This window comes from Pleurodeles waltl, chromosome 6 (genome assembly GCF_031143425.1).
Source record: "Pleurodeles waltl isolate 20211129_DDA chromosome 6, aPleWal1.hap1.20221129, whole genome shotgun sequence".
Taxonomy (NCBI): Eukaryota; Metazoa; Chordata; class Amphibia; order Caudata; family Salamandridae; genus Pleurodeles; species Pleurodeles waltl.
The window spans coordinates 818,374,817-818,388,051 of record NC_090445.1 but is presented as its reverse complement, the minus strand read 5'-3'; the positions used below and the strand labels follow the sequence as shown (position 1 = coordinate 818,388,051).

The 13,235-nt window shown below is 44.3% G+C and overlaps 1 protein-coding gene across 1 annotated transcript in view; it reads right to left on the bottom strand.

Annotated features, from left to right (window-relative positions):
* Positions 1-13,235, bottom strand: part of CFAP43 (cilia and flagella associated protein 43) — a 505,375-nt gene that overhangs the window by 367,891 nt on the left and 124,249 nt on the right. Inside the window, exon 8 of the mRNA XM_069239443.1 lies at positions 5,988-6,119. Coding sequence (XP_069095544.1) covers positions 5,988-6,119 — 132 coding nt within the window. The remainder of the gene's footprint in view (positions 1-5,987; positions 6,120-13,235) is intronic.

Here is a 13,235-nt window from a genome sequence, read left to right as displayed (position 1 = left end):
AAAATAAAAAAGAACAAGCATTGCTAAATATGCTAGGCCTGGCTTTATGTTACAACTGCATGCCAACACAGGCGCGCACCAAAGCGCACAGAATATTTGTGTGGTGTCAGTGTGCAGCATGCCCCTCTCTGTTCCTTTTATGTATGTGCGCTCTGTTTTATGGACCAAACATGCGGTCCTGCACGGCACCGATGATGTTAGCTGAGGGAATGAAAAAAAAAAACATCGCCACCGCAGGGAGATTGCGCCTGTTCCTTCAGAGCTGTATGAAGAAAGTATAGCAATTAATACACAAAGTTGTGTGTAGCAGTTTATTGGACACTGAGCACAATTTTGTTTGAAGGATTTCTTTTAAGTATGTAGGCAGGCCTGGACGCGAGTTGTACTGACTCATGTGTCGGGGCTTTCTCTAAAGTTTGTAGAAACCCTGTCTGGTGGTTGTCAACTGAACTGTACACAGCTTTGTATGCAGGAGGTCACCTGACTGAGCTTGTGCACCGCTCTGTGTGAAGGAGATTATGCAAGTTTCTACACAAACCTGTGTGAAAGAGAGTACTGGAATTTGTACAGAACCCTGTATGACTGATGTGCTTATTCAGGGCTAGGGTCCAACATATCGATCTGTGTGTTTTTACACGGCATGAGCAATAACTCAGAGGGCGCTGGAGCACAATATAACGCAATGCACTTGAAATCATTATACATTCACACCGGAATGGCATTATGCATATTTGTAATAATGATAAAGTATGTTGGACCATGCCGTTTTTGCGAGGTTATTCCCAAACCTTTTGCCTTCTTCCTCCTATTTTTTCTGACCTGCTTTTGTTGGCTTTAAGACTCTGGGCAATTTACCACTGCTAACCAGTGCTAAATTGTATTGGTGATTGGTTTGACCATGATTGGCATATCTGATTTACTAGTAAGTCCCTAGTATAGTGCACAGTGTGTGCCAGAGGGCCTGTAAAAATGCCATCCACAGACACCACCAACTCATCTGAGCTGCCAAAAGAACTGCCTTCAAAGACAGAATCCACAACGCACACAGCCACAAGGAGCTCTTCTCTCGTGAAGGAACTCTCCAACCCCAGCTCCAACGTCAACGCCATCCCGCCATCCCAAGACCTCTGCGACTCCCTAGCCTCCTACTTCCACCGCAAGATTGCAGACATCCACGACAGCTTCAGCACCCAGACCCCCCCCGGCAACCACCAACACCATAGATCCGACCAGCCTCCTGCTCTCCTGGACCCCCGTCAACGACACCATCGAAATCATGAACACCATCCACTCCGGTTCTCCATCTGACCCCTGCCCTCACCCATCTTCAACAAACAGCTCCGTCATTGCACCCCAACTACGGAAGATCATCAACAGCTCCTTCGAGTCCGCCACCTTCTCGGAGAGCTAGAAACACGCCGAGATCAACGCACTCCTCAAAAAACCCAAGGCGGACCCAAAGGACCTCAAGAACTTCCGGCCTATCTCCCTGCTCCCTTCCCCAGAAAAAGTCATCAAGAAGGCCATCAACAGACAACTAACCCGCTTCCTAGAGGAGAACCGCTTCCTAGAGGAGAACCGCACTCTGGACCCTTCCCAATCCAGATTCCACAGCAACCACAGCACCAAACCCGCCCTCATCGCCGCCACCGATGACATCAGAACCATACTGGACAGTGGCGAAACCTCATCCTCCTGGACCTCTCAGCTGAGTTCGACACAGTCTACCACCACACCCTACGGTCACGCCTCAGCAATGCTGGACTCCGCAACAGAGCCCTGTACTGGGTCACCTCCATTCTCACCGGCAGAACCCAGCGAGTCCGCCCCCCCCCCCCCCCATTCCGCTCGGAGGCCACCGAAATCACTACATGGCCCCGTTCACTAACATCGCCCGATCCCACAACCTCAACATCATCTCATATGCCGACGACACCCAGCTGATCCTCTCCCTCACCAAGGACTCCGCCAAGACCTACCTGAAGGAATGAAGGCCATCGCTGAATGGATGAAGAGCAGCTGCCTCAAACTCAATTCGGACAAGACGGAAGTCCTTATATTCGGCTCCACTCCGTCCGCATGGGATGACTCCTGGTGGCCTGCCACTCTCAGAACCGCTCCGACTCCCGACCACGCACGCATCCTAGAATTCATCTTGGACCCCTCACTATCCATGACCCAGCAAGTCAACGCCATCTCCTCCTCCTGCTTCAACACCATCTGCATGCTCCAAAAGATCTACAAATGGATACCCACCGAAACCAGAAGAACAGTCACCCAAGCCCTTGTAAGCAGGAAACTGGACTACGGCAATGCCCTCTACGCAGGAACCATGGCCAAACCGCCTCCGCACGCCTCATCCTGGACATCCCCGCCACTGCCACATCACAGAACACCTGAAAGACCTGCACTGGCTCCCAGTCAACAAGAGAATCACCTTCAAACTCCTAACCCACACTCACAAAGCACTGCACAACAACGGACCAGAATACCTCAACAAACGACTCTGCTCCACTCTGCTGACCTCGCCCTCGCAACAGTCCCACGCGTCCGCAGAACTACAACAGGCGGTAGATCGTTTTCACACCTCGCCGCCAAATCGTGGAACACTCTTCCCACCCACGTGCACCAGACCAAAGATCTCCTTACCTTCAGGAAACTTCTCAAGACCTGGCTGTTCGAGCAGTAGCAGCACTTTCCTCCCCTCCTTTTCCCCCTACCCTCTTCAGCGCCTTGAGACCCTCACGGGTGGGTAGTGCGCTTTACAAATCGCCCTGAATAATTGATTGTAAATCAAATGCTACCAGTGGGCCTGCAACACTGATTGTGCCACCCACATGAGTAGCCCTGCAAACACATCTCAGCCTTATCATTGCAGTGCCTCCGTGAGCAGTACTAAACTGCCATTTTGACATGGCAAGTGTACCCACTTGCCAGGCCCAACTTCCCTTTTACTACATGTAAGTCATCCCTAAAGTAGGCCCAAGGCAGCCCCATGAGCAGGGTGCAGTGTATTTAAAAGGTGGGACACATACTGGTGTGTTTTACATGCCCTGATAGTGAAATACTGCTAAATTCGTTTTTCACTGTTGCAAGGACTTTCTCTCTCCCATAGGGTAACAGGGGGTTTGCCCTGAAATATCTTTTAAGTATAATTTCTCATTGGGAGCAAATAGGGATGTGGAGATTGGGGTCTTGGAGCTCGCAATTAAAAAATAAATCTTACGGTCAAGTTGGTTTTTGAATTGGAAGTTTGAAAATGCCACTTGTAGAAAGTGGGAATTTTCTTGCTCAACCTTTCTGTGCCTCTGCCTGTCTGTGAAATACACATCTGGGTCAGGATGACAGCTGGGCTGTTTGTGAATTCACTCTAGATAGTCACACAAAGGGAGCTGAGGTGTGCCCTGCATTTCCTGATGGTTCTCCCTGAGCTAGGGTGGTAGGAGGAACGGACACTTGTACCTGAATAGGGATGTGCCTGTCCTTACACAAAGCAATCTCTAACCCCCTGGAGTGTGTCTGGGGCCAGGGCAGAGAAAGGCAGGGTCATGTGCACTACAAAGACTTCAAAAACAGAAATGCGAATAAGTACTGGACCTCTGACACCACAGAGTTAAAACACTTCTGGACTGAGGACATTCTGCCAGGAAGAAGAGCTGGATGCTGTAGAAGGGACTGCTACTCTGCCTGTTGCTTTGTTGTGCTGGCCTGCAGCTTGCTGCTTCTGTCTTGGGAGTGAAAGGACTGGACTTTGCTTTCTACATCCTGCTTTCCAAGTTCTCCAAGGGTCTGAACTGAGCTTGCCTCCTGCTAAGAAGTCTCAGGGACATCAACGACTTCACCTAGCAACACCTGGGCTCTCTTGCTAAGGAGTCCTGACTTGCCAAAAGGTACCAAATCAATTTTCTGAGCTCTTAGAAATGAGCTCTGGTGCAACCAAGAAGCAACTAAGCACAACGACTCCAGAGTGACTTCATGACTGGCACAGCTCTCGGACTCCGCGCTGCTACCTGCACCAGAGCAGTGGTCCCGCTCAGTGCAATGACTGACCTGCAACACAGGCCTGACGCTGCTGCACAACCTCCAAAGTTACGCCAAAGCATGAGCCCTGAGTGCAATGACACGACATCCTTGACACCCTACTCCGACTCCCCCGCAGCACCTGTGGTCCCATGGCATGATCTCAACACCGCAAAGTTGAAGCCTTGCATCTTGACCTGCTGGATTCATCAACCGCGCCTTGTCCTAAGGAACTGACACCTCGCCCCAACGCTGCATCACCTCCCCTACAACCATAAGAAACCAACGCCTCACCTCACCAGCCTAGCAGTAAGGAACGGACGCTTCACCTCCCTGGCAGCAGTAAGGAACCAACGCCTCACTGGCTCCAGCAACACCACACCTCCCTGACTCTGTGCAACGTCTTTCTTTCTTCATTGTTTTCCAAGGTACTATTCCCGGGGTTCATGCGACTCCATGACCGGCCCGCACTCCCTCGCGAGTGGCATGAAACTGTTGGAAGGGACCTCCCTCAAGACACTGTGATAGCCCCAGTTGGAGCTATTGTGTTTCTAAGCACTATCCTAGGATTTCATTTTGAAAATTCATAACTTTACTTGTGATTGTTGGATTCCTTGTTGTTTTGGTCTTGTTTTACTCAGATACATATTTGCTATTTTTCTAAACTGGTGTAGAGTACTTTTGTGGTGTTTTCACTGTGTTACTGTATATGTGTACAAATACTTTATTCATTGCCTTTGAGATAAGCCTAATTGCTTGAGCCAAGCTACCAAGGGGGTGAGCAGGGGTTAGGGGTGTGACTCTCTTACCCTGACTAAGTGAGGCCCCCTAATTGGACAGGGTGCAAACCACTGCCAACTAGAGACCCCACTTCTAACAAGGCATCAGAGTAATATATTTATTCAGAAGGACAAGGAAAGGCCAAAACACAATGTAAGTAGCATCCACTGTTATAAGAGAAAATGATGGAGGAGTGGAACAGCAGGGGTCAGCTCTACATTAAGGTAAAGCCACTGAATGCATACGCCCCAATGGTGTCACTGTTCTAAAAGATAGTAACAAAAGACCACAAGAGTGGCCTTGTTACTAGGCAAGTGGGGGAGGGGTGATAAGATGGGAAGCGAATTTTGCCTGTGGCTTGGAAAGTATTTGCCCTAGATCTGGTAATGTTGGCACAAGCATGTGTACAGGCAACTGTATTTTAGTTGTTAGTAAAAAGGTTTGGTTTCAACAACACCGAGGTGCAAATGTGAGCATTTGTAGTTCTAAGTCTTAAGATGGTGATTTATTAGGATCAATTGCAATAACAAAGGAACAGTAGCATCTCAAAACCGACGTGCGTTGTAAGTTAAACATTCTAGTTTCAAAATGCATCTAGCCATTTGGGCTGGCAGCTTTCATTCTGACTGGCTAATCAAGGGTCAGTTAGAATGGGCTGGACACCTCATATTCCTGTACCAAACAGCACTCCAGATCGGTGTGGGTTGTTTCTGATAGTAGGAGGGTAGAGTGGTCGGGGTAAGCAGTGGGGCACCCAGAATCTCAGTATGTCTCGCAGCATGCCTTTCTGTACATGTAGATCCTGGAAATGTCTGGTCCATCCAGTGATCTGCCACAGTGGACAGGAAATTTAGGGTATGAGTCACCGATACATATAAGACTTTGCTCTAAGAAGCCCAGCACAGATCTTCCCTAGCCTTTTTGTAAGAAACCGTTATCATCTAGTAGGAATCATTCTAATGATTGGGTAAAAAAAATGTATGTCAGCACTCCACCCCCCCATTTTATCATGGAGAAGTGGGGGGGGGGATTTTGTTACAGTCATGAGTAAATAAGGTTCTAATCTGGAAAGCATTTTGTTTCTTAATAAATGCAAATGAGTGTGTATCCTCCACTCTAAAACTCATAGTACTTAACATAAATTATATCGCATTTGTTATTTATGAAAAGAAAATATTACACTGTACCTTGTCCGTTGCTACTGATAAAAATCTGTGATCAGGGGAAAAAGCAATGTTTTCAATTTCGCTTTCAGCATTCCAGCATTCAACAACTTTGAAATCATTTCCTTTCAAGTGAAAGCAGCGTAAAATGCCATCCTATAAAAGAAAAAAATATTTAAAATATACATTTTCTCTATTCAGTCTCTACAAGTTGTATTTACAAATTCAGTCACCACGAGTGTTAGTGCCTGCCACAGAAGTAGTTTCCTCTTAGTTTCAGCAAGATTAGCATTGTACTTGCACAATTTGAACATCATATGTCTTTTTTTTTCTCCATTTAATTCTTCTTTTGTTGTAGCTGGAGTGAGACACCTTTGTGACGTTCTGATTAAAAAAAAAATTCTTGTATTCTCTTTATGCACAAATCAAATGTCCAGCTCCTCTAAAAATAGCCAATTGTGTGTGACAAATGCTCTCACAGACCTACAAAGAGAGAACACACAAACAGGGTCTTGGAGATCTGGGCAAAAGATTGCAGCCCTACTTTATAGTTATTGGGTTCCTTTTTAGGTTTCACCTGTACAGCCCTTGTGATTAGTTTTCACCTGCACAGTGCATTCACTGTACTTGTGAAATCTATTGTATTCAATATAAATCTTAAAAGGGGCTTACATCCTGCCTTTGCTTTTCATTAGTTCCTGTGCTTGCCACTTCCTTCTCCTCAGTTTCTATTGGCTGTAGTGTACTATTTCCTGCATTTACCAATGCTTGTTAGTTTTTTTTAGGTGCTTTTCTTATCAGTATCCTGAGGCCTAATTACTCATCAGCTTTGATGCCTGGAACTACTTTCGCCGATGAAGAATTATTTTTATGGCAGCACGCGCTGCTACATTTCTTAGTTTCTCTTGCATTTTCATTATTTTTATTTAATTGCGCCTTTACTTAACGTTTCCTAGCTGCACACTATACTTTCCCTGGCTGCATGCGTACTTTACGAATAACAGACATAGAGGTAGCCCCACAAGCTAAACTGGTACATAGTGAATTATCCATTCAAGATATCCATGATACTGTAGCATTGATGACGATTACGGATTATGAGGAATACCCAATAACAACATCTACGGTCTTACAGGATTTAAATGTACCTTCAGATTTACATGTTACTAGTGGTTTAAGACGAAGATCCACTTGGATGCCAAGATCAATAATGGATAATAATATTGAGACATTTTTCAAATTACTATGGTGCGATCTGGATAAAGAGGAGAAGAAGAAGAAACAATTGAGGAAACCCAATTTGAAACAAGAGGAGTATATTGCATTGAAGACTCTTAAATCTGATGATGAGTTAATCATCAAGAGAGTGGATAAAGGTGGCAACATAGTTGTCATGAACCGTGTAGATTATGAGCAGGAAATCTACACCCAACTGAGTGATATTAACTGTTATGAAAAGCTTTTATATAATCCGATACCAGCACTAACGGGGAAAATAAATAGACTGTTAAAAAGTTGGTGGGATAGGAATTTATTGGATGAGAATGAATATCTTTATTTACAGGTGCATCGCCCCAAATTCCCATGTCTTTACACATTGCCGAATATACATAAACAGTCAAAATTTCCACCAGGAAGACCTATAGTTTCAGGCATGGGGGGCCCCACGGAGAGACTTTCGGAATTTGTGGATATTTTTCTGCAACCATTTGTATGTAATCTATCCTCATATATCAAAGATACTAAACATATACTGAGTCTGTTATCAGATATTCAGTGGGAACCATGTATGATCATGGTAACCTTGGACGTGGTAGCATTATATACTAGTATACAACACAAATATGGAATGAAAGCAATAGAGCATATCTTAAATAGAAGATCAGCGAGTCTATTGGAACACACGCATATGATATTAAGTATGATTGATCTCATATTGAACAATAACTATTTTCTGTTTAGAAGAGATTGGTACAAACAAAAACAGGGTGTGGCAATGGGCTCTAGATTTTCCCCCTCATACGCAAATTTGTTTATGGGGTGGTTTGAGGAAAATTGGGTGTGGGGCCCGGGAGCAGCGAGATGGCATTCACATATCTTATACTGGGGGCGATACATTGACGACTGTTTCATGTTATGGACAGGAGATGTGGCAACATTAGATACGTTTTGTAACCATCTTAATGAGAACAATGTGAATATTAAATTCACACTTAAACATAGTGTGACGTGTATAGAATTTTTAGATGTGGAATTGTTTGTAGAGAACAACAAAATAGAGAGTAGATTATATCGAAAGCCAACTTCTTGTAATACCTTATTGCATGCAACGAGTGCGCATCCAAAACATCAGATAAAGGCCATACTGTTAGGGGAAATGGTTAGAGCGAGAAGAAATTGTAGCAGGAATTGTGACTTTCATGAGGTCATCGAGGATATGGGACATAGATTTGCAGTTAGGGGCTACTCGGAGGCAGTTTTACGTAAATCTCAAGACAAGGCTTTAAAGATCTCTCGCCCACAGACATTATTGCCATCTGCATGGAAAGATAGTAAAGTAAAGAAAAACAGTAATCAGAAGTTTAGGATTATTTTGGATTATACAGAGATCTCACAGAGATTGCTGAGAATTATGAAGAAACATTGGTCAATACTTACACAGGATGTGATACTGAAGAGATTCATTGGTAACAAACCAGAGGTCTCATTTAGGAGAGGTAACACCCTTAATAATATTCTTAGTCCAAGTTACTTGTCCGATATGACGAAACAGGATTGGCTTAGTGTGCACAATCTGGGATTTTACAAGTGTGGTTCGTGTGCAATGTGCAAATGGGCATGGCAGGCTAAAAAGGATTTTTATGACATGAGTGGTAACAAAGCAGATATAAAATCATGTATAGACTGTAGCACCAAATTTGTGGTTTATATGCTCGTGTGCAAATGTGAGAAAATTTATGTGGGCAGTACGATACGCCCCCTTAAAGTGAGAATTTCTGAACACTGGAGAGCGATAAGGCAGGAAGATCAACGATATCCCATAGCCTCTCATATGAAGGTTTGTGGTGCACAGGGAATTCATAAAGACTTTAGATTCTTTGGCTTCGATCATTGTGAATTAAATCCACGAGGTGGTAACAGGGAACTGGCTCTACGGAGAAGAGAGTCAATATGGATTATACGATTAGGAGCTGTGGAGCGGGGTTTAAATACAGATTATGAGATGGAATATTTTCTTGGTGACAAGTAAGAAAACTAGCATGAGGATAAAGACTTTAGAATGATCAAATAACAATGCATATAATAAAGTAGGGAATGTATATGAAGAATATGATTAGGAACTGGGAATGTGATGCTTTCTGTTATCTGGGCATAGGAAAATATCTGTATTATGACTGAAGCTATTAGAACTGGTGATAACTTTTTCTTTTGGGATTTTTGGTTTGGTGATTAATTGTGAAGTGTAACAGTGGACAAACCTTTTTAAAGTTTGCTCTCATTTTGAAATTTTCTATACATTTTTTTCAAAGTCTTTTGAATTGATTGGTATAGAATGTAGCTCTCTTGGATTATTTACATTTAGGAATTTTGCCTTTATTAGTCTGGAATTCCATAAGAACTGATACTAGTACTCTATTGCACATATGTGAGGCATGTTCCGTATATTGGCATGACTTAGTATTCTATGAGTTGGGAATAGGAACCCATTTTAGTTTGATGTGGTTTAGACATTCTACATAGAACTAGTGGTAGAAATTAAACTATTTTGAAAGTGGGTCTGACTATGGTTGCTATGGAGTCTTTACACAATTTTACATTGATTCTCTTTCATGTGTACTATCTCATGCAATATAACTGTTGTCTTATATTCGATATAGAAGTACCGTTATATATGGAACCATCGGTGAAAGGCATTTACATCAAACAGATACAGTCTGTTTTCTATGTCTACAACGGACGCTAGGAAGTCTTAGTCAGTTTCCTATTGCTATTATAAGACCGCGGCTTTCAAATAGGATGTAGTTGGAATATCTTGGCTTTGATAACAGTTCAGTCTTTTATGTGTATTATCTCATGCAATATAAATGTTGTCCTACATTCGATATAAAAGTACTGTTATATATGGAACCATCGGTGAAAGGCATTTACATCAAACAGATATATTCTGTTTTCTATTTCTACACGGACGCTAGGAAGTCTTAGTCCATTTTCTATTGCTATTACATGACCGCGCCTTTTAAATAGAATGTAGTTGGAGCAACTCGGCTTTGATAGCAGTTCGGGCGGACTCGCCGTAAACTGGTTAATGGGCACGAGTTATATCGATATGTGACAACACACAGGTAAGATACGCTGTTGAGCACTAGGCTTTTGGTTTACTAGGGTGGTACGATGTTTAAGAGAATTTACTTCTGGTTCTCTCACAGAATAAAAATTAGGGGACGCTGTCAGTAATATCAATGGACTAATATGACATACAGAACATATGGAACCTTACTCTGGGATAGGTGAGAAGTACTGATGATCAAAATCACTACAACACGCTTATTATATTGTTTTGAAGAATATGAGATAACTAAACAATTGTGTAATTTTTTTTATTCATTTCAGTTACACATTTAGACACAGTGAAAGTCCTAATAACATAATGGGTTTCTAAAGAATTGGAGAAATAATCAATATTTAAATAAAAGGTATATATTATATTTAATTTATTTGGATGCACGTTTTGGTTTGAATTTGAGGTGGTGTTTTGGGCCTACACAAGGTATACAGCGTACATATGGTGGTACATTAACCCTTATGAGCATGCCCTACATATAGCACAGTTAATTTCATAAGATTATTACATGGATTGGATATCACTAAGTGTTATATATGAACAACTTGCACGGTTCCCACTGTTTTGGCATTGATATACATGTTGACTATTAAGCATGAGTTTTGGAATGTAATATACACGTTGAATACTGACATGTTATATATGGGAATACTGTTTTAGGAGGTCCTGAAGAAATCCAGGGGCACTCCCCAGATGAAACACGTGTTGACGGACAAGCAAGTGAAAATTGAAGGAATTGTTTTTGGATATTGCTATGTGAATTTGCGAATGGAATGTGAAATCACTTGGGACGTTTTTGGATCAGAGATTGCTTTTGGAAGTAGGAATATACGTACGTGGAAACCACAGATGGATCATGTAATTTTGGACTGCTAAAATTCTTTTTAAATAAATGTTGTATTTCTGAACTCAAGAAAACATTATTTTGCACATAATATTATTTAGATTTTCCATATGTGAATCCGACATATTTTATGTACTGTTGTATTGTAATTTTTACATGTGTGCCATTACTCACTGTTATGCATGCGTACTTTAGCTGATGGCGGCCAGTGTTTAAGCTCTGACGGCCGGGACTCTTTTACGCTTCCGAAATGCGATTTCCAGCGGAGTTATGATACCCGTTTGCTGTGTTCTGTGAGGGGAACTTTCAAGGTATCTATTGGTATGCTCCGCAGGCTGCAGCGGCATCGGAGTCAATCAATCAATCAATCAAGGATTTATAAAGCGCACTAATCACGTGCTAGGGTCTCAAGGCGCTGGGGGGGGAGCTACTGGTTGTATAGCCATGTCTTGAGGCGTTTCCTGAATGTCAAGAGGTCTTGGGTCTGGCGAAGGTGGAGCGGTAGGGAGTTCCAGGTCTTGGCGGCTAGGTGAGAGAAGGATCTTCCTCCGGCGGTGGTGTGGGGGATGGAGGCGAGGGCGAGGCTGGAGGAGCGAAGATTGCGGGTGGGGTTGTGGAAGGTGAGTCTGTCATTGAGGTAGGCTTGGCCTGTGTTGTGGAGGGCCTTGTGTGCGTGGATGAGGAGTTTGAAGGTGATCCTCTTTGATACTGGTAGCCAGTGAAGGTCTCTGAGATGGGGGGAAATGTGGTCACGGCGTGGGATGTCCAGAATGAGGCTGGTGGATGCGTTCTGGATTCTATGCAGTTTTGGTTGTTATTCCTGCATATAGGGCGTTTCCGTAGTCCAATCGGCTGCTGACCAGGGCTTGGGTGACAGTTTTCCTGGTTTCGACGGGAATCCACTTGAAGATTTTGCGGAGCATGCAGAGAGTGTTGTAGCAGGAAGAGGAGATGGCATTGACCAGAAGGTCAATGCCATCTCCTCTTCCTGCTACAACAGGAAGAGGAGTCATGCTGAGTGTGGAGTCCAAGATGAAGCCTTGGTTGCGTGCATGGGTGGTGGGTGAGGGCGCGGTTCCTAGGGAGGCGGGCCACCAGGAGTCATTCCAAGTTGAGGGGTTGGTGCCAAAGATGAGGATTTCTGTGTTGTCTGTGTTTAACTTGAGGTGGCTTGATTCCATCCAGCTGGCGATGGCTTGAAGTCCTTTGTTGAGGTTGTTCTTTGCAGTTGTATGGTCTTTCGTGAGGGAAAGGATGAGCTGAGTGTCGTCTGCGTAGGAAATTATGTTGATGTGGTGGGTTCGTGCGATGTTGGCGAGGGGGGCCATGTAAACGCTGAAGAGCGTGGGGCTGAGCGAAGATCCTTGCGGAACGCCACAGATGATTCTGGAGGCTTCTGACAGGAACGGTGGGAGGCGGACTCTCTGGGTTCTGCCTGAGAGAAATGACGAGATCCAGTCGAGTGCCTTGTCGCGGATTCCAGCGTTGTGGAGGCGTGTGCGGAGAGTGTGATGACATACCGTGTCGAAAGCTGCGGAGAGGTCCAGGAGGATGAGTGCTGCTGTTTCTCCTTCGTCGAGCATGGTCCTAATGTCATCTGTGGCAGCAATGAGTGCAGTCTCAGTGCTGTGGTTTCTGCGGAATCCAGATTGGGAGGTGTCGAGTACCTTGCTGTCTTCCAGGAACCAGGAATTGGCTGTTTACAATTTTTTCGATGACCTTGGCTGGGAAGGGGAGGAGGGAGATCGGCCGGTAGTTCTTCGGGTCGTCTGGGTCTGCCTTTGGTTTCTTTAGCAGGGTGTTGATTTCTGCGTGCTTCCATCTTTCTGGGAAGGTGGCTGACTCGAAGGAGCTGTTGATGGTTTTGCAGAATTGGGGGGCGATGATGATGTTTGCCTTATTGAAGATATGGTGTGGGCAGGGGTCCGATGGTGATCCGGAGTGGATGGAGGCCATGGTGGTGGCGGTGTCCTCTATGTTGACGGGGGTCCAGGTGTTGAGGAGGTGGGTTTTGCTTGGGGCGTTGGGTTCTTGGGTGTTTGTAGTCAGCTGGTGGGTCTGGGGTTTGAAGCTATTGTGGATTTCT